We start from the raw sequence: 22,324 nt of genomic DNA, 5'->3' as shown, positions 1-22,324 counted from the left end.
AGAAACCCACGCACCGCAACGAAGAGTAGCCCCTGCTTGCTGCAACTAGAGAAAGCCCGTGTGCAACAATGAAGACCCAATACAACCAAGAATAATTAAAAATAAATAAATTAAATAAATTTATTTTTTAAAAAAAGACCTAAAGACCCCATGATTACAGACTCCTTAATAGTAAGTCAGAGACAATCAAATAGTGAAGTTATAAATTGCCTGTTACATAAAAACCTTATAAATAAGTAAGAAATTAAACTTCAACCCAGTAGAAAATTAGGGAAAAGCAATGACCAGGAAGTCTACAGTAAAAGAAATACAAATAGATTTCAATATATGAAGACAGTCTTACCCATAAGATAATTAAAAGCTGCCCTGAGATACTCTTTTTTATCTCTCAATGCCTATAAAGTTTAATAAAATAAGGTGTTGGAAAGGATGTGGAGAAACAATCGTTTTCACACATTGCTGGAAGCATAAATCTGTATAGCCTCATCAGAGAACAGTTAAGCTATACTTATTGAAATTATGAACTAATATACCGTGTCCAGTGATTCTATTACCAGGAATTTATCCTAGAGATCTAGTTGCACATGAGTGAAATGACATATACTTTCATTTGCATTTATTTTCAAAGGATTGTGAAAAACCTAATGTCCATCAGAAGGGACTGGTTTAATAAACTTAGATCCATCCATACAATGGAATAATATGCTTCCATAAAAAATAAGGAAGACATATATGGACACGCAGTCACCTCCAAGATATATATTTTAAGTGAGAAAAAGCACAGAAAAGAAGAAAATGCATGGATTGCACTATCATCCTCAAAAGAGAGTAGAAAAAGAAATTCAGCTATTGATTGACTCTAGGGAAAGCAACTGAGTGACTAGGAAACAGAGACAGGAAGAGATTTTTCATCGTATGCTACTTGTACTATTGAAATTCAATACTATGTGAATATATAAGCAATTCAAAAACAAAAACCAAAACCAAAGTTTGAATAAAAACAGTTGAGTATCCCAACAGTGACTGATGAACACAGACTTATGATGAGAGTTGAGAAGTTTGATACAATCACTAATGAAGAATTCAGGCAATCATCAGGAGCTTCCTATCTTGGATTCAATAAGTCAATACATGGAGAAGTCCAAAATGGACAAAGGAAAGCAACTGAAATGCTTTGGAATCCTTTGATATTCTTCCCTAACATTTCCTTTCCACATTTTATACATTAAAAATAAAGATAGTGGTCACATCAATAATTCACAGCATTCTTTCTTGTTACCATTCTTTTATACACTTTTAGGAACTGATTTTGAATCTTCTTTATAATTTCACTACTATAATTTATACTAAAATTTAACTTACCAGATTTGTTAAATTCCCAGGATGGAGTCGATATTTTCTCCCAGGTGGTTTGGAGTAATTGGTAGTTGTTGATTTGGCAAGAACTGACACCTTTGCAATGTTAAGCTATCACATCCAGAATCCTAGACCATTTCCTCATTTATTTAAATATTAAATTATTTCCTTTAATACAGTTTTAAGTTTTTCTCTATTGAAGTCTTGTGCATTTATGATAAATTATCTTCCAGAAATGTTTTCATTTTTCTTGTTGCTGTGTTTCTGTGTCTGTCACTTTTGCTTACTGATTATTGCTGTTATAGAAAAAAAATGCTATGATTTTTTTTTTGTTTCGGTACGCAGGCCTCTCACTGTTGTGGCCTCTCCCATTGGGGAGCACAGGCTCTGGATGCGCAGGCTCAGCGGCCATGGCTCACGGGCCCAGCCGCTCCGCGGCATGTGGGATCTTCCCGGACCAGGGCACGAACCCGTGTCCCCTGCATCGGCAGGCGGACTCTCAACCACTGCGCCACCAGGGAAGCCCAATGCTATGATTTTTAAAGTTTTCTTTGAATCTGGTAAACTTTTGTTGACCTTGTTTATTTGTATGAATCTTTTTATTTTACTTTTTTTCTTCCTATATAGATGATCTAGATATAGATGGTCTGCAAATAATGTTTCCTTTCCAACCTTTGTGTCTATTTACTTTTCTTTTTTTTAGAGATACAGCTGTTATTTTATTTCTGCTTATAGCATAAATATACACTCATTTGCTTAGGGCAAAGCCTTTTCTTTTTTTCTTTCTTTTAAATTTATTTATTTATTTTTGCCTGTGTTGGGTCTTCGTCGCAGCGTGCGGGCTTTTCATTGCGGTGGCTTCTCTTGTTATGGAGCACGGGCTCTAGACACACAGGCTTCAGTAGGTGCAGAACTTGGGCTCAATAGTTGTGGCTTGCAGGCTCTAGAGCGCAGGCTTAGTAATTGTGGCACATGGCCTTAGTTGCTCTACGGCATGTGGGATCTTCCCGGACCAGGGATCGAACCCGTGTCGCCTGCATTGTCAGGTGGATTCTTAACCACTGCACCACCAGGGAAGCCCTCTTTTTTCTTTTTATACAATTATTAAAGGTTACTTTACATTTACAGCCATTACAAAATATTGGCTATATTCCCCAGGTTTTATTTATTTTATTTATCTTATTTATTTATTATTTATTTATTTATTATTCTATTTATTCTTATTTTATAGCTTGAACCAAGACCTCCAGCAGGTATTCTATTAAACAATACCTGCGGATCAGATATCCCATTTGATTTGCTCTTGTAGTACTATGTTCCTGTTACTTGGCACACTGCCATAGTTGGAATTTCACAATTTTTGATGTGATTATTTTATTAATATTAAATTCCCTCATTGTACTTTAAGCTCCATGAAGGCTGGAATTATAACTGGTTTTTCTCACCATTATATCCCTGGTATAGTGACTGGGACATATTTATCTCAATAAATATTTCTTGAATGAATGAACAAATACCTGGCCTAAGCTGATAAAAAAAAATAATAGATGAGGGCCATACTTTTCTTACTTTGCTTTTTCTTCCCCTATCCTAATTACAAGCCCACTAACATCCAGGAGCATATGTATCAGTCAGGGTATTTGGGTTGCAAGCACCAAAACTCATGCTGGCTAAATTAAACAAGAGGGGAATTTAGTGGAAGGAGATCAAATAGGGAGTTGGGATCAGAAGATGAAAGGAATGCTGAAACACTAGGTTAAAAACACTAGGTTAGGGACTTCCCTGGTGGTCCAGAGGCTAAGACTCCGTGCTCCCAATGCATGGGACCCGGGTTCAATCCCTGGTCAGGGAACTAGATCCCACATGCCACAACTAGGATCCTGCATGCCGCAACAAAGATCCCACACGCAGCAACTAAGACCCAGCACAGCCAAATGAATAAATAAATAAATATTTTAAAAAAACAAAAACAAAAAACACTAGGTTAAAAAAAGAGCAACTGCTGTAGTTTTGTCTGGGTACTGCCACTGGAACAACCATTTTCATCTTTTTATCTCTCTGATCAATATCCATATTCCAAGGAGGGTGCATCCAACTGTTATAACTTGAGTCACATAACTGCCTTTGGACAGGTTAGGGCAGGACACCAGTGCAGTAGTGGTGATTCCCAAAGAAATAATGTGTGATGCTGCTACCAGAAAGGGGAATTAATGCTTGCAGGCCAAAAATCAATGACCTTTAAAGGTCCACCTGTGATATCACCATTTCAGACACTAGGATAAACTAGAAACTAATGCAAAGAGTTAGGAAGGGAGTAACAGGATGAAGGGGTTCAGAATGGGAGGAGGATATCTCTGAGTATACCTTTTAAAAAATTTTTTATTGGAGTATAGTTGCTTTATAATACTGTGTTAGTTTCTACTATACAGCAAAGTGAATCAGCTACATGTATACATATATCCCCTCTCTTTTGGATTTCCTTCTCATTTAGGTCACCACAGAGCCTTGAGTAGAGTTCCCTGTGCTATACAGTAGGTTCTTATTAGTTATCTATTTTATACATAGTATCAATAGTGTATATATGTCAATCCCAATCTGCCAGTTCATCCAACCCCCCCACCCCGAGTATACCTTTTAAATATAGTTTTGACAACTACAATGAGGTACCCCCTCACACTGGTTAGAATTGCCATCATTTAAAAGTCTACAAATAATAAATGCTGGAGAGGGTGTGAAGAAAAGGGAAACCTCTTGCACTGTTGGCAGGAGTGTAAATTGGTGCAGCCACTATGGAAAATAGTATGGAGGTTCCTTAAAAAACTAAAAATAGAGCTACCATATGATCCAGCAATCCCACTCCTGGGCATATATCCATAAAAGACAAAAACGGCAATTCAAAAAGATACATGCACCCCAATGTTCATAGGACCACTATTTACAATAGCCAAGACACAGAAGCAACCTAAGTGTCCATCAACAGATGAATGGATAAAAAAGATGTGGTATATATACAGTGGAATATTAGTCAGCCATAAAAAAGAGTGAAATATTGTCATTTGCAATAACATGGATAGACCCAGAGAATATCACACAAAGTGAAGTAAGTCAGACAGAGAAAGACAAATATTATATATTACTTATATGTGAAATCTAAAAAATAATACAAATGAATTTATTTACAAAACAGAAGCAGACTCACAGACTTAGAAAACAAATTTATGGTTACCAAAGGGGAAAGAGGGGATGGGGAGGGATAAATTAGGAGTGTGGCATTAACAGATACATACTACTATGTATAAAATAGATAAACAACAAGGATTTACTGTAAAGCACAGGGACCTATATTTAATATCTTGTAACAACCTATAATGGAAAATAATCTGAAGATATATATATGTATATATATGTATATATATATGAATCAGTTCGCTGTACACCTGAAACTAACAATATTGTAAATCAACTATACTTCAATTTTTCAAAAGTTTTGACTTTTGAAACATGTAGATGTTTTACAAAGTCAAAACTAAAAGAAAAAAAAGCAAAGCAAGGAAATTTCCTTCTCACACAGAAAATATACACTGCTCTCTACCTTGATTTAACTTAATATAACCTAAAACTCACTCTGTATCAGTTCATGAGAATCTCCCATTTTTTTTAGTGTACAATTCAATGGTTTTCATATTCACAGAGTTGTGTAACCGTCACCATAATCTAATTTTGGAACATTTTTGTCACCCCTCCCAAAAAATCACATATCCATTAGCAGTCATTCCTCATTACCCCCTATTCCCTTCCCCCAGCCCTGGGCAACCAATAATCTACTTTTTGTTTCTATGGATTTGTCTATTTGGGACATTTCGTATAAATGGAAATCAATCAACATGTGTTTTCTTTTTTTTTTTTTTTGTATCTGGCTTCTTTCACTTGGCACAATGTTTTCAAGTTTCATCTATGTTGTAGCATATGTACTTCATTCTTTTTTATTGCTGAATAATATTCTGTTGCGTGGGTATATATTTTATGTATTCATTCATCAGTTGAATGGACATTTGGGTTATCTCTACACTCTGGCTGTCAAGAATAATGCTGCTATAAACATTTATGTACATGTTTTTTTGTCCCACATTCTTTTTTTTTTTTTTTTTTTTTGCAGTTCGCGGGCCTCTCACTGTTGTGGCCTCTCCCGTTGCGGAGCACAGGCTCCAGACGTGCAGGCTCAGCGTCCAGGGCTCATGGGCCCAGCTGCTCCGTGGCATGTGCGATCTTCCCGGACCGGGGCACGAACCCGCATCCCCTGCATCGGCAGGCGGACTCTCAACCACTGCGCCACCAGGGAAGCACCCACACACACACATTCTTTTTTAAAGCTGTGTGTTATTCCACCGGGTATTTGTTCAACCAATCTTCTCCTGGTGAACGTTTAGACTGTTTCCAATGGTTTGTTATTACAAATAATGCTACAATGAATACTCTTGTGCTTACACTTTCTTTTATTTTGAAGATGTATCTTTAGGACCTATTCCTACAAGTTTAATTACTGAGTCTATATAAAGAGTTCTTTGTATTTTGGAAAGATGAGCCCTTTTGTCTGTGATATGAGTTGCAAATACATTCTTCCAGTTTGTCATTTATCTTTTAACATTGTTTATGGTGCTTTGTTTTGTTTGACATGCAAGAGTTATCTATTTTTGCATATAGTCAAAATGTGTCAGTCTTTTACTGTGTCTGGATTCTGAGATACAGTTACAAAGGCTTTCCTCAGTTCCAGATTAAAAGGAAATTTACCCATGTTTTCATCTGGTATTTATATGGTTTCACTCTTCACATGTATATCTCTGATCTATTTGGAGTTAATTTTGGTATATAAAAAAAAAGTTTCTTTCCCGAGGTCCAATCCTATTTATTTAAAATGTCATCTTTTTCCTCAGTGATTTGAGATGTCACTTAAATACTATACTAAATTCTTTTATATGTTTGGGCCTATTTCTTGTCTTTCTGTTCCATTGGCCCCTCCTCTAATGAACCAGTACTATGTTGTTTTAACTACTGTAGAGGCTTTATATTACATTTTAATAGCTGTTGTGGCCAGCATATGCCCATTACTCTTTGCAGGGGATTTTCCTGTCTGTTCTAACTTATTTATCCACAAGCATTAAAATCAACTTGTCTAGCTCCAGAAAAACAAACAAAAAACATGTGTTGATATTCTGATTAGGATGTTAAATTTATATATTAATTTGAGAACTGGCATCTTTAAAATGTTGAATTTATCTATCCAGGAATAAGAGATGATCTTCTATTAGTTCAAGTTTACTTTTGCATTTTTCGGGTGCATTTTAAGGTTTTCATTACAGGTTTTATGCATTTCTCATTAAGTATTTTTGTTGTTTTGCTTAAATCATGCCACTCACTAGTAATTGTGTATGTGAAAACTATTGATTTGTATGTTCATTTTATATTACTTTGCTGCATTACTTTATTTACATATTAGTTTAGTGGTATCTTAGTTTTAGTTTTAATATTCTGGTGTTTTCCAACTAAACATTCAGGTCATCTGTATAAAGATGCTTCTGCCTTTACAATTCTGATTCCCCTCATTGTTTTCACCAATATTAAAATGTAAAGGAGGTAGTGGGTATCTTGTTCCTTGATTTTGCTCTTACTTTCCTTTGATGGGAATGCTTATAGTATTTCCCTTTTAAACAAGATGCTAGATTTTATTTTTTTTTAAAAATCAGAACTGGGTGTTGCATTGTTTGTCCTTAGATCTATTACTGGGTGAATTATATTAACAGACTTCCTAATATTGAACTATCTTTGTATCAGTCATGCTGTATCTTGAAATGTGTTATAGATTCTGTTGCTAATATTTTATTTAGGACTTCAATTAGGACTCAATATTCATATGTGAGATTGGTTTGTGGTTTCTTTGTGCAATCTGTCAGATTTAGGTATCAATGTTATATTAGCGTCATGAAAAGAAACGGAACTTTCCTTCATTTTCTATATTTTGGAACACTTTGCATAATATTAGTGGTTACCTTTAAAAGGTTTGGTAGTTTCTCCTGAAACCATCAGAACCAGTAGTCCCTCGATAACACTATTCTTTCTACAGAAATTACTTTCACTTTCCATCTCTACTAGGATAATTCTTTTCCCTTATAGGTTATTACAAAATACTGAGTATAGTTCCCTGTGCTATACACTAGGTTCCTGTTGGTTATCTATTTTATTCCCTGCTAGTAATTAATACTAAGCTGAACTGTGCCCCAAATGACCATATAGTCACGTTAAAATTAAAGCTAAAGCTAAAATATAATATGTAAAAGTCAGCAGGGTTGGGCTTCCCTGGTGGCGCAGTGGTTGAGAGTCCGCCTGCCGATGCAGGGGACATGGGTTCGTGCCCCGGTCTGGGAAGATCCCACATGCCGCGGAGCGGCTGGGCCCATGAGCCATGGCCGCTGAGCCTGCACGTCCAGAGCCTGTGCTCCGCAATGGGAGACGCCACAACAGTGAGGGGCCCGCATACCACACACACACAAAAAAAGTCAGCAGGGTTATATTAATCTCATCAACTAAGTATAAGATTTTATGTTTGCCAATGTTTAGTACTTATTTCCTGAAATCTTATCTACCCTCTTCAGCTTCAGTTATATTCAATAGACATTAAGAGCTGACCAGAGAAAATATTTATAATAAATGAAAAGAGAGCATATATAAGTATATATACAATAATGACTTAACTGTAAAACAAAATATAAATATGCCATATTTTAAACACCAAAATATTTACAGTGATAGTAACTCTGTGAAGGCAAAAACCCCTGTCTTACTTATCTTTGTAGTGTCATCTTATAGAAGAGTGCCTGGCACAAAGTAGGTGTTCAGTAAGTGCTTGCTGAAAAAAATGAAAGTGAATAATATATGTTCTCAGAAAAAGGGGTACTCAATCAAGTAAATATATGAAATTTTAATATTTTTTTATCTGAAATATACAAAGGTCTAAAGATAAAGTCGATACCTAATTAAAATTTATGTAACTTCATTATTACAAAGTTAAGTCTTGAGTCAAAGATCCAACTCTAAAAATATAGTCTCAAAAATCATATATCTACATATAACACTAAAACAAGTAAATTGTCTTAGGCTGTATCATCATTATCCACTGCAGCATAGATGGCTTGATTCCTCCTCTTGATTTTCTTTCTTTGTTCAGGTTCATGTTCATCACTCAGCCTCTTCAACGGCACCTTGGTTAAGTCCTTTCCATCCCCCAACTCCACAGGGTCACTGCGATTCCCCTCCTTGCCAACTGGGGAACCGGATGTATCATCAGAAGATACAGTCATGGAACTTGGCAAGACCCTGATGTCAGAGAAGCTTGCAGAAAAGTCAGAAGCTTGATCAGAAGATGGTTCTCCAGATGGTGTGTTCATGTCACTGTGTGCACTTACAATACTATCATCATTTTCCTCTTCTTCATCTAACATTATCTCGTCTGGATTCACAGAGGACAGGGCCGATGTGTCTGTGTTATACTCACTGGGGTCTTCTCCAGAGCCATTACTCTCCACGTCATCCTGCTCTTCACAGCCGCCACACACGTGCTGTTCTTCCTTGGCCTTCTGAAGCCTGATGTTAATGTCAGTGATGCCAAGTTGGGCACAAAATTCAGTAGTCTGAGGATTGATCCTATGAACCAACTGCATTTGTGTCTGTGGCTTGCTAGGGTCATAACAAGCAGCCGTTACACTAAAGTTACATGGAACTTTGAGGTCATGATTCAATTTTTCCAATACTTCATTCATAGCTTCTTTTGTTGCACTGTAATCCCACCTAGAGAAGTCCAAAACAATAGCTTTTTATATTTTATCAGCCTCTGACAATAAATGATGAGATCTAACTATGGACGGCAGGTGCATTAAAAACGAAGCCACATTTCAGAATTCCACTTCATAAAATTAGAGTTAACTTAGCAAAGGACCATTTTGAGATGAAAACAATTCTTAGAAAAACCTGTCCTTAACTCACTCCCTAAAACAAGTACAAATTATTTTAATGTGTAAACCAAATCTCCACGGTCTTAAAGTTTCATGCACTTATGCGCTTATAGTTTGATGCACTTATACACTTATTTGGGTTGGTGCTCAGCAGTCTATTTTCTTGGATCTCTTGGATGGAAAACTTGCAATTTTCATACCAGTCAATAAACTCTGAATTGTAGCAATAACTCCCTTGATTTTAAAAAATAATAATAATGTTTTTGTCACGGGACAAAAACTGTGCATACAATGGAGAGGGAAAATCCTAAATAAGGTCAGACTCACCTTGTATGCAGGCCATTATTTTCAGGCATATTCCATAGGCGCTCACTCACATTAATAAGGTCATTAGTAGCCCTGAGAATGGCGAGCCATTCAGTATCATACTCCAAGTAATCAGGAGCACTGGGGTCATGTTCTATTTCTATTACCTACAAGAAGAAGTTGGTAATTTTAAGAAATACATATCTATTTTTCATAGTCTAAGAATGTCAATATAACAATCCAGTTTGAAAGGAATTTAGTTTAGTAGCTTAAAAACATTAACTTAAACATGTAACCTAAACACTCCCAAAGAAACCTCAGAACACATAAATTACAAACAGCACCAATAATTTCTGAAAGGAGACAATTTTTTTTTAATCACTGGAAGAGTAAAACTATATTGCAAAGTTATTTCGTGTTCTTTTTACCTGAAGAAAGTCTCTGTGTGGTAAGCATTTGTCCAGGGCTAGAAATTTGGTTGCTTTGGCTGACTGTCCTTTATCCTTGGCCTAGACAATATGAACCATGATTTAAGAAAGCATGTTAAAACATCACAGGCAATTCAGACATTGAAAAGGATGGAACTAATCTTTATTACCCAGTCCCCTAAGTTGTGTATCCAAGGAACAACGGTGACTTTTCCAGAACAAGTTAGCTCTGTACCCCCTTGTGCAATGACAAGCAAGGCCCTTACACTCTCTGGGCTTGGGCTTCAATTTCCTTAAAATAGTCAAAGCAGAAGGAAATGGTGGTAATGATCATGCTAAGTCAAAGCAAACAACACACATAAACCAAAGCATGTAACAAAAAGGTTAAAGATCAGACGATAGAAGAGCTTAAAAGTAAACTGGCAGAGCTAAAACTGTACAACTCGTAGAAGAATTCATAGGAGAAAACCTTTGTAACCCTGGGTTAGGCAAAGATTCTTAGATACAACACCAAAGTAGATCTATATATATATATATATATATATATACTCCATAGGACGACATACTATTCACCAATAAAAATGAAAGAAACACTGACACACGCAACAGCAAGAATGAGCCTCAAAAGCAAGCAAAGGAAAGAAACCAGTTATCAGAGACGACGTCGTCTGTGATTCCACTTATATAAAATGTTCAGAAAAGGCAAATCCATAGAGACGAGGCAGATTAGTGGTTGCCTGGGGCTGAAGATTGACAGAACCAAGCGTGACAGCAGAGAGGCACAAAGGGTCTTTTGGGTGATGGCAACGTCCTAGAACGGGATTATCTGACGTTTGCACAACTCTGGCAATTTACTAAAAATCACTGAATTCTACACTTAAAACAGGTGAATTTTTTGATATGGAAATTATACTCCAATAAAGTTCTTTTTTTAAAAGTGAACCCGCAGAAAGCAACATGGGAGGATGACAACAAACATGATGGTCACACTGGAAGGAGTAAACAGTGACTCACTGAAAACAGCCAAGGCACGTGGGGGAAGACAGGCAAGGAAGCAAGCGATGGGACGCCCCGCTGAGGACCAGGCTTGAGTTCAGCGGTGGGGAGGGACGGAGGGGGGGGCGCGCACAGGCATCACGGGCAGATCCTGGCAGCAAGGCAGTTCTGAGGACAGACGACCTTGGGTGTCAGGAAGAGGGCTCAGACAATACTGGGGAAGTCAGAGGCAGCTGAGGAGCAACCAAAAGGGATCAAACGTACTAATTCAGAGACACAAGTCCCTGAGGTTGACAACAGAAGACAGAGTCAGGGAAAAGTAGTAAATTAGGTGCTTCAGCAGCAATCCAAGAGCATCAGGAGCCCCCAAGAGACAGAGGAGAGGGACACAGATGTGGGAAAGGTGACCGACAGAAACAGAAGACTTGGACGTGAGAAGAGGATAATCACGTTGGCAACAGCCCAAAGGCAAGTGTGACCTCGCCTTCTTCTCCCAGTGAAGCTGGGGAGCAAGAATAAGCCCACAACAGAGAGGGCCCACAGGAATGTTTTCAGACAGAATCTTCCAAACCGTGTGCGAAGAGCATCACTGAAGTGTACCTCTACCACAGAAAAGGGTTTGGTCAGGTAAGTTCAGGAAGCGCTGCACAACCCATTCCCCATCTCAGAGAAAGGTAATGCCCGTTAGCACACTGGACTCTCAGAAATTCTACAGAAGCCTCTGGGAAGAAATCCCGAACTTTGTGAACCCAGCATTTTCTAAACGTATTTCCTATGGGATACTTTATGGGAAAGTCAGAATTCAACCAGAATCAGAGGTGAAAGGAAGAACTGCATAGTTCCATTAAAGCCTAACTCTAAGTAGGTATTTATTTTCTACTTTGCATCAAGCACCATCCCCATGCAATTACCAAAGTAAAACTCTGGGCGTCATTCTAGATTCACTCGTCCCTCTGTCACTAAATCCTGATGATTCTGCTTCCAAAATCTCTCTGGAACCTGCTTCATTCTCTGTGTTCCCTCTTTGCCTTAGGTTAGAACCTCATCCTTTGCTTACATAGCCTCCTCTGCCTCCCATTTTACATTACTCCAATCCACACACAAAACCGCTGCCAAACTAATCCTTCTGAAATGAAACTCTGACTTCATCACCCCCAACCTTCCCCATTACCTCCTGGTTAAAACCCGAACTCCAGAGCATGTCCCAGAAGGCAGCTATGATCTCGCTCCAGCTTCATCTCTCCCTGTGCCTCGGCCCCAGGGACCAGTTGCACTTCCCCAAAGGCACCACGCTCTCAGACCTCCAGCCTGTGCACACATCAGTCCCTGGGCCTGGATTACCCTGATAATCTGCTTCTTCCTGGCACCATCAATTCCTTTAGAAAACCTTCTCTATCCCTTCCACTCTCTGTCCACATCCCCATCTCACCATGGCCTGGCTTAGGTGTTCCCACAGTATCCTAGCACTTTTGGTCACAAACTTATTACACTCTTTTATAATTGCTTGCTTGTCCCTTCTCCCCACTGGATACTGAGTTATTCACAAAAGGAAAGTTATCTTTGATTTCTTTCTCTAACTTTCCAACTATGCCCATAGGGCCTAGCCCATAGATGGTCAACAGCTGTTTGTTAAATCAAATAATAAGCATTTTGTTTTCTACCTGATGCTGCATCAAGGCTGCAAACTTCACATGAAGGTGTGCAGAAAACCAGTAAGTAGGTTTTAAGTGCTCTAAAAGTTCTGAGGCAGCGGGACTTCCTAACGTGTTATTTTCCACTTCTTGTCGGAAAAAAGATTTAGTCTTAAGAAGTTGCTTCTTATTTCCATAATGATATATACTTCTTGGCCAATCATGAGATAAGAATATGTCCATAGGCTGCTTCAGCTTTAACAGAAAAAGAAAAGAAAGAAAGCTCTTAAAAACAGATGAACCAAAAGCAATCCCCTCCCTTCTCTCCACCACCACACAACCATTTACCCACGGAGATCTGTAGATTTCTGTGTAATTCATTCTAAGAACACTTTATTTAAGGAAGTCACAGAGATACTGAGCTACTCACTCATCGAGGCAAAGAGGAACACCTTTCTCTCTGCCTGACAAATCACCTTTATTTTCCGTGGCAAGGCAGTTCAATAGAGACACACTTTGATTAGATTGCCAATCAGCTAAGGTCTTTAGCACTAGGTTTCTAAAATCTACAACATGCACTGTTCTTTTCCCTTTTAGTAAAGAAACTACTGTTTTAAGATCAATGTCCGGATTTCATGAGACTTGTAATGTAAATGATACAGTAAACCTAACCTACAGTAAACCTTTTTTTTTTTTTCTGATGGACTCACATAGTAAACACCAAAAAAACCTCTCTGTTTACTACAAAAATTATATTAGAGGTATTTAAGGTAGCTGGTGTCTTCTTGGGGAGAACACAAAATATACTCCATACTGTCAAGTAATCCAAAGCAAATACTTGGATAACTAAATTAAAATAATTTAAGTAAGTGTTCAAGAAAATACAAAAGGTAAGATAGATATGATTAACCACTGAAAAGCTGGTATGGGCAATAAGTGCTACAAAAATTCAGAGAAGGGTGAGGACTTTAAACTAGAACACTGGTTGGGAAGTAAAATCTAAGCTGGGTCTCCAAGGACCAGTAGGATTTAAATGAGTAAAGGAAAAAAGGATTCCAGGTAAGAAACTGTTATGAATGGGGCATACCTGTAAACATCTTTATGTTCCAGTCGAGGCTGTATATATGATGGGAAGGGCCTGAGTTCAGTCTGGCAGCCTCTACCAGCCTGCAGGCTCTGGCAGGCTCTTAACTGTGTGGGAAGTCCCGGGCACGGGACACGCTGCATGACAGAATTTGAGTGACAGTTATATGAACTATCACGGATAAAAGCTGCTTAGCCCAGTGTCAGACATTTAATGGGTTCACAAACAATAACCTAGTTTCATTTACTCTCCAGTTAAGCCAGTGTTTCGGTTATCACCTTCACAATTTTCCCATATCACCTTCACTATTATTTTCTATTTAATATCATTATTTAAAATAAAATATTTAACACTTTCTTTAAAGTATCACTTTATTCCAATATATATTCTTTAGCCTTACCCTAAGGAATAGTAGCTGAAGTCATGGATCAAATATTTTATTTTATTATCACTAAAATAAATGTATAGCCATTAAAATTTTTTAAATGTTCATCTGTGAACCTCCTAAAAACAACTCAAGATCCAAATTGTGGAAATACCGAATTGAGCTCTTCTTGGAAGTAGCAGATCAAAATACATTCTGGTAGAGAATTACTTTACCATTTTTTCAAGTCTGCCGTAATGTACTTTTTACATACCTGTTTTAATTTGTAGACTTCAATATTTCTCACATGATAGATACTCCTTATTGTAGCTGCATTATAGGGGGGGCACTCAAAATGACCTTAAATTGAAGAAGAGAAATAAGCTATATTCAACTCCCTTAAATACTGCAAGTATAAATACATACATACACTTCTCCAAAACCGATGTTTGTCATCAATGCTTTTGGTTCTTGAAAATTTTATTAAAAAAACACTGCTCTCAAAATGCTGGTATTTTCTAATAACTGATCACCAACTATAAATCTAAATAAGTGGGGGGGGTATGATTTTTTAAATTAAATTACATTTAATTTTGGAATACATTGTTTAGTCACATAGTTTAAGATTTAAAAGATACCATCAGAAAGGTATAGGGTAAGGGGGAGCGGGGGTGAGGGAAGGATGGACTGGGAGTTTGGGATGAGCAGATGCAAATTATTACATACAGAATGGATAAACAACAAGGTCCTACTGTATGGCACAGAGAATTATATTCAATAACCTGTGATAAACCATAATAGAGAAGAATATGAAAAAGAATGTATATATATGTGTAAATGAATCACTTTGCTGTACAGCAGAAATTAACACAATATTGTAAATCAACTATACTTCAATAAAATAAATTAAAAAAAAAAAAGAAAGGCATAGGGTAAAAAGTATTCCTCCTGGAGGGTAGACCCTAGTGGGTACCTAGGGCTGGCGTGGGAGCAGGGATTAAGTTTGGCACAAAACTCTTAGGCATGATAGAGATGTTCTAAATCCAGATGGTGCTAAAGGCTGCATAATCTACAATTTACTAAAATCACTGAATTGTGTACTTACAATGGTACATAAATTTTACGTCAATCAAGCTGCTAAAACAAGCAGACAGGGTTCTCCTATTCCTTCCGCCATCCATCAGTAACCCTACCTACAGGGAACCAGTGTTAATGAGGTTTCAGTATTTTATTCCAGGGATGTCATCTATGCATATAATATACATATTTCTTTATCCTCCCTTTTTTTTTATACAAGTGGCACTATAATTTATACACGCTCTGTGCCTTGTTTTTTTCACTTATTTTGGAATTCTTTTCATATTAGGCACACATAGAGCTGCTTCTTTTTTCCTTCTTTTTGACTTCATAGCATTGCACTGTATAGTTATATCATGACACATTTAACTAGTTCCTATCTTTTGCTATTACAAACAAGGCTGAAATACATTTGTTTATATCATTTTGCACTTGTGGAATATATCTGTAGATAAATTCCTGGAAGTAGAACTCCTGAGTCAGAATAATTCTATAATTTCCACAGATGTTACTAATTTTCCTCCAAAGAGTGGTTCCAATTTGTGCCCACACCTGCCATGTAGAAGATGGCCTATTTTTGTAGACCCATCACAATAGTTCAGAATCATGGGGAACAGGGCAGCAAGGAACAGACTTGTGATTTAACTGTTACACTGAGGATGTAAGTTTTAGCTGTCAACTTAATTCATGAAATTTTAAAATCAATGTGGATCCAAGCTATTCCTTTAACTTTAAAATCAAGATATAATTCATTCAGATACAGTGTGGTATATTTATACAATGGAATACTATTCACAAATTTAAATGACAGAGTTACATGTACCAACGTGGATTTCAAAAACATATTAAACAAAGAAGCAAGTTGCAGAAAGATACATGTAAAATGATACACTTATATGAAGTTTAAAACATGCTATATAATATACTGTTTAAAGCTGTTACTAATATGGTAATGATATAAAATAAGCAGGTGAATGATAAACCCCAAATTCAGAATAGTGACTGCCTGGTGAAGTAAGGGAGGAATAAAAGGAGAGAGATGGGGCTGAGGACAGATAAACAGTGAACTTCAATTGTATCTGTACTCTTTTATTTCTTAAAAATCAAAACTACAAGTGGCAAAATACCAAATAAAACTAGATGGTGTATACACAGATAATACGTTCTAGTGTTCTCTATTTTTTCATATTTATAAAATATTTTATAATATAAATTTAAGAATAAATTAATCAGTTCATAGGAGAAATCCAATGAAAAAGTCACACTGTATATTATGCTTAAGTTACTATGGGGCATGGAAGTTCTAAGCTTAAAAACAATTCTCAGAATAACAATACTCACCTTGCTGTATACCTGAAATTAATACCACATTGTAAATCAACTGTACTCCAATTAAAAAAAGAAAAAAAGAATGTAATAAAATGTAAAAAAAAAAAAAAGCATAACAATACCTTTTCGATAGTCATGAGATTTAAAGATACCAGAGAGTCCACCAATCCTTACACCTCGGTATTTTACTACACCTGCCAAGCCTGAAAAATTACATAAATAAAATTACTGTAGGCAAAAGCAATCTTTACTAACTGAACAAACAGTTTAGAGGCCTAGAATATCATGCAGTCTTAAAATTATTTGAAAATTAAGTGTCATGATGAGGTTACTCTGTTACATAGAAAATATGCCAACAATATATAACGTAGAGTAGGGAGACAGACTACGGAGGCAAGAGACTGAGCAGAAAAGAAGGAACAAATGAGACAGGGAGTGTGAACAGGGAAACAGACATACATAAATTTGGTACCTAAAGGAATATGGGGATGGGGCGGGGGAAATAGGGGAAAATGTCCTATGATGGATTTATATGTTATATATAAGGTATATATTATTTTTTTTTTCTTTTTTTTTTTTTGTGGTACGCGGGCCTCTCAGAGTTGTGGCCTCTCCCGTTGCGGAGCACAGGCTCCGGACGCGCAGGCTCAGCGGCCATGGCTCACGGGCCCAGCCGCTCCGCGGCATGTGGGATCTTCCCGGACCGGGGCACGAACCCGTGTCCCCTGCATCGGCAGGCGGACTCTCAACCACTGCACCACCAGAGAAGCCCCTATATGTTATATATAAGGCATATATAACATATACCTTTGACTTATAGAATATAGAAACCTGCAGTTTCTATATTTCATTTGATTGATCATCTTCAGACAATTTCACCTTTTCACAATACTACAGTTGTCAAAAGATGATCCATCAGTAATGACGTAGAGAAATTAAATTTCTGAAGTTATAATGTCATCACTAGAAACACCTGTAAACATTTAAATAAAGAGATGAAAGGACTGTACAGTTTAAAAGGACTAAAACTGAACCTGAACCTAATCAGGTCTATAAATCTAAATGCAGATTATAAGCAACGCAGAGGATAAAAGGAACACATGAAACAACCCAAGGAAATCCAATCAGCTAAACCCAGAATGTGGGAAATTCTGCCAGATAAATTTCCCATTTTCTTCAACAAATAAACAGCATGGGGGTTTGGGGGAGAAGAGAGTGAGAAAAGGGACAGTTATAGTCTAAGAGACTTCAGAATCATGACAATCAAATGAAAGTTTGGATCCTATTTGAACAAGTCAACTGTAAAACAGACATCTTTGTGATAATCAGGGAAATCTGAACATGAACTAGGCAACAGATAATGATAGGTAATAGGTATAATCATGGTACTGTAGTTGTGGTATTTTTTTAAATCCTCATCACTTAAAAACACATGCTAAAGTATTTACAAGTGAAATAATCCGATGGCTGAGGTTTGCTTTAAAATACTCCAGTTGGGACTTCCCTGGTGGTCCAGTGGTTAAGAATCCACCTTCCAATGCAGGGGACACGGGATTGAGCCCTGGTCAGGGAACTAAGATCCCACATGCCCCTAAGCCCCTAGAGCCCGCATGCCGCAACTACTGAGCCAGCGCACTCTGGAGCTCCAGAGCGCCCAGGCGCCACAACTAGCGAGAAGCCCGCCTAGCGCAAGGAAGATCCCGCGCCGCGAGGAAGATCCCACGTGCGACAACTAAAGACCTGACGCAGCCAAATAAATAAATAAATAAATAAAATATTAAAAAATAAATAGATAAAAATAAGATAAAATACTCTGGTCACCTCCTCCCACAAAAGAGTTTAGGCGTGGAGTGGGTTGAAAGGATAGCAGAACAATAATTGTTGTTAAAGCTGTTTAATAGGTACAGTGATTCATTATACTATTCTCTACTTTTGTGTATGTTTAAATATTTCCATTATAAAAAGTTCGGTTTTTTAAATTTAATAAGAAGAGTAAGAAAAAAATTAAGGGACTGCCAATCGTACAGAAGCTCTTTGCAGTTATATTAAATATTGCTTAAAGCACTAGATGATGCATGGACATATTTTCATGATTACCTACTTAAACGAACTATTTTAATTAAATTTTCATGATTATTTAAATCAAGAGACATTCCCAAAACACCATACATTTCAAGATGCTGATCAACTGATATACAAATCCTGCCAGGCTCTTCCATGCCATCAGACCAAGAAATTACCCACGAACACATACCTAAATAATAAATGTTTGGTGCTACCCAGCCACCATAGGGTAACTCTTGCAAATGATTTGAGGCTTCATGGTTACCCCCGATGAAAATTGTGAGAACTGGGGCCTTTTTCTCTCCAGAGTAATACCTAGAACATAAGGGTAAAGTTGTCAATTGGCATAGCAGAAATGAGACATAGAGAAAAGCAACTGGGCATGCCTGTACTATTAGGCATAGCAGAAAAGCAAAATAAGGTCCGAAGTAAAAAAAACCTGAGCTCATCATAAAAAGTTAAGCTCTTTCTAAACGAATTGTCCATCCTTGTCCTTAAGAATGATTCAGGGCCGCCCCCTCGGGTTCAAGCCAACGTATATTCAATGAGGTCAAAAACTTTTGTCAGTTCACTGCAAAAACCTTAGTTTCTAGAATGAGGCCTAGCACATAGCAAGCGTCCAATAAAAACTCCTAGATCAATAAATGATCTAGTCCCAGAGTCCTATTAAGCATAAAGTAGATTAACCTGTCAGTTTCTTCCTCCAGATTTTCCCCTCAGGCTGCGATCCCTTCCGAAACAAAACAGATGAATCGAAAGAAGCAAAGTGACACTTACTAAGCGCCAGTTCCTAGACACACAGCGTGAACAAAGACGGTAACTAAGAGACAGTTGGTCAGTGGCAGACAGGATTCGAACGCAGCCCGGGTTCTCAGCCCCCACCGCTGGCTAGTCACACCTCGCACCGCGGGGGCCCGGGCCCAGGCCACGCCCCTCACCTGTAGAAGGTCTGCATGTGGCGGTACTTGGGCGGCACGGCCATGCAGCGCAGGTCGGCCTCGTTGCGCACAGCCTGGAAGTCGCCGCAGCATAGCAGAAGGTCTATCGGCCCCGGGCCGCGCCGCTCCGCCAGCGCCAGCGTCTCATAGATCTTGTCCAGCTCGCCGTGGCAGCAGCCGGCCACAGCCACCCGCATGCTGCCGGCCCGCGGCAGGGAGCGCTGCCCGCAACCCCCTAAACCAGAGCCAGCCCAGGCCGGATAACGAAGACCCGACTGATCGCTCAGATCCCGCCAACCTTAACTGAGACGCCGCCTCCTGCACTTGAGACTCCAGCAATATAATTCACTTCCGGTTTCCAACTCTCGCGAGAGAGAGGTCGGGAAGGGAGTAACCAACACAGACTCCAGGGAGCTTTCAAATCGACGCGTACTTTGCCTGTTTTGGCAGGTGGTTCTTGAAATCCGAGCAGCCTGACAGGTGCTAAAAATCAAAACCAGAATAGTAAGACAAACAAACAAAAATTCCCGGAAATAGTGTAGTTTGATAAAATCAAACCAAACTTAGGATGAACTTCTCACGGCAAAGATAATTGCCTGAAAGTGATTAGAAACGATTAAACAAACGATTTTTAAGACACCCGAAATAAAAATAAACTTAAAATAAAACGTAAAAACTCACTGAGGATTTTGAAGTTATCTCCTCGAAGAGTTTCTAAAGTTATCAGTTACTTTTCTTTAAAGGGGCCAGGGACTCTTCATTTCCCTACCAAATGGTTGTTTGCATAACTAGACTGCAAGCTCAATGAAAGCAGATGAATATCTCGAAAACATCCAGGAGGGAAAAGGACCAGACTGACAATTGAAGAATTAGTGGCCAAGGCAGAAACAAGCAAACAAATAAAACCCTTCTGGCAAATTTAATCAAGAAAATAATCAAGATAATATGGAGAATAATAAAACAATCTCTGCTCATTAAAAAAAACTAGATAAAATAAACAATTTCTAGGAATAAAGACACCAAAGTTAATTCAAAATGAAACAGAAGATGTAAACAAAACAATGACAATAAGAAGACACTGGGATATATACACTACCAAATGTATAAATAGATAGCTAGTGGGAAGCAGCCGCATAGCACAGGGAGATCAGCTTGGTGCTCTGTGTCCACCTAGAGGGTGGGATAGGGAGGGTGGGAGGGAGACGCAAGAAGGAGGAGATATGGGGATATATGTTTATGTATAGCTGATTCACTTTGTTATACAGCGGAAACTAACACACCATTGTAAAGCAATTATACTACTATACTAAGATGTTAAAAAAAAAGACACTGGGAAAGTCAGACATAAACTCATTGAAAGACATTTATGAGTGATTTGTAGGTGATTTCTTTCAAATTTACAAGGAAGATACACTTTTCATGATATCTAAATCAATCAAGAGGGTAGAAAAAGATGGAAATCTAATATTTCCTATTAGTTTTTAATGTTTTATTTTCCCTTCTGTATTAATTTTTTTTAACTATATAAAGAACAGATACTTTTTTTTTTTTTTTTTCGGTACGCAGGCCTCTCACTGTTGTGGCCTCTCCCGTTGCGGAGCACAGGCTCAGCAGCCATGGCTCACGGGCCCAGCCTCTCCGCGGCATGTGGGATCTTCCCGGACCGGGGCACGAACCCGTGTTCCCTACATCAGCAGGCGACCTCTCAACCACTGCGCCACCAGGGAAGCCCAGATACTTTTTCTGACATTGTTAAATTTAACTTCTAAAAAAGAAAATTTAACTTCTTCCACTTGATTTTCAATCTACAGGAATTATGTTTTTCTGGATCTTTTTATTCTTGATTGAAAAATTGTTAATTAATTTTAATTAACTTACTTAAAGTACCATGAACAAATCAAATCTTAGGTGTACATTTTGATGAATTTTTCCATATGTAATCACCCATATCAAGATATAAAACATTTCTAGCATTCCAAAAGACTCCCTTGTGCTTCCTCCCAAGCCTATTCTCCCAAAAGAAAAACTCTAGTCTAACCTCTAGCACCATAGATTAGCTCTACTTGTTTTTAAACTTCATAGAAATGTCAGTGTATATTATGTACTCTTTTGTGTCTGGCTTCTTTCACTTAATATCTGTGAGATTCATCCATGAATCTATGTAACTGAGCAGGAGGACCCTATGGGGCCTTCGCAGGGCAGATGACCACCCCCCCCCACACCCCCCGCAATGTCCTCCACCTTCCTCTTTGTAGAAAAACTAGCCACCTAGGCCTTCTCCAAGTTCCAAAGAATAAATTTAATTCGAGAAGTGAGGAAATGCAGAAGCAAAGGAAAACAATCAAGCAAGACAAAATAATAATAGTTTAGCCATTAAACAAAGTCAAGGACCTTTAGTTCCTCCTCAAGGACTATAGATAATAATCTGAGCCAGGGAATTCCCTGGCGGTCCGGTGGTTAAGACTCCGTGCTTCCAACACAGTGGGCACGGGTTTGATCCCTGAGCCATACCATATCCTTTGAGCTATTTTGCAGATACTGAAACTCCCACCAGGTGGAAGAAGTTAACTGTATGCTGATCACAAGCACGGAGACCCCAGACTGGTTGGAATCAGAAGGCTGATGATGTTGACTCCCAATTACCTCATCACCAACTAGTCAGAATGTCCACAAGCTGATCACGCACCCACAACCCTCTCCCTCACCCTGTCTTTAAAAACCTTTCCCTGAAAGCCATCGGGGAGTTCG

At 38.2% G+C, this 22,324-nt stretch overlaps 1 protein-coding gene across 1 annotated transcript; it reads right to left on the bottom strand.

The window, feature by feature from the left end:
* Nucleotides 1–8,365: 8,365 nt before the first annotated feature.
* DBR1 (debranching RNA lariats 1) lies at nt 8,366–19,897 on the bottom strand. The gene is made up of 8 exons (XM_060100238.1): nt 19,577–19,897; nt 18,829–18,953; nt 16,697–16,777; nt 14,443–14,528; nt 12,751–12,975; nt 10,094–10,174; nt 9,687–9,832; nt 8,366–9,195 (listed from the first exon to the last, which is right to left on the bottom strand). Exons 1-8 carry the CDS (start codon nt 19,771–19,773, stop codon nt 8,502–8,504), a joined length of 1,635 nt encoding a protein of 544 aa, XP_059956221.1. The 5' UTR covers nt 19,774–19,897; the 3' UTR covers nt 8,366–8,501.
* Nucleotides 19,898–22,324: the final 2,427 nt, after the last annotated feature.

Source organism: Mesoplodon densirostris, chromosome 5 (assembly GCF_025265405.1).
Source record: "Mesoplodon densirostris isolate mMesDen1 chromosome 5, mMesDen1 primary haplotype, whole genome shotgun sequence".
Classification (NCBI taxonomy): domain Eukaryota; kingdom Metazoa; phylum Chordata; class Mammalia; order Artiodactyla; family Ziphiidae; genus Mesoplodon; species Mesoplodon densirostris.
The sequence above is the reverse complement of the archived record's forward strand: the minus strand, read 5'-3'. Positions and strand labels throughout refer to the sequence as shown.

What these genes read in the sequence shown, in the direction of transcription:
- DBR1 (XM_060100238.1), bottom strand. Translation starts at nt 19,773, where the DNA reads ATGCGGGTGGCTGTGGCCGGCTGCTGCCACGGCGAGCTGGACAAGATC. An exon ending in ATCTCATGACTATCGAAAAG is followed by an intron (nt 14,529 to 16,696) that starts GTATTGTTATGC and finishes CTTCAATTTAAG; the next exon opens with GTCATTTTGAGTGCCCCCCC. An exon ending in AATAATGGCCTGCATACAAG is followed by an intron (nt 9,196 to 9,686) that starts GTGAGTCTGACC and finishes GGACTTCTCTAG; the next exon opens with GTGGGATTACAGTGCAACAA.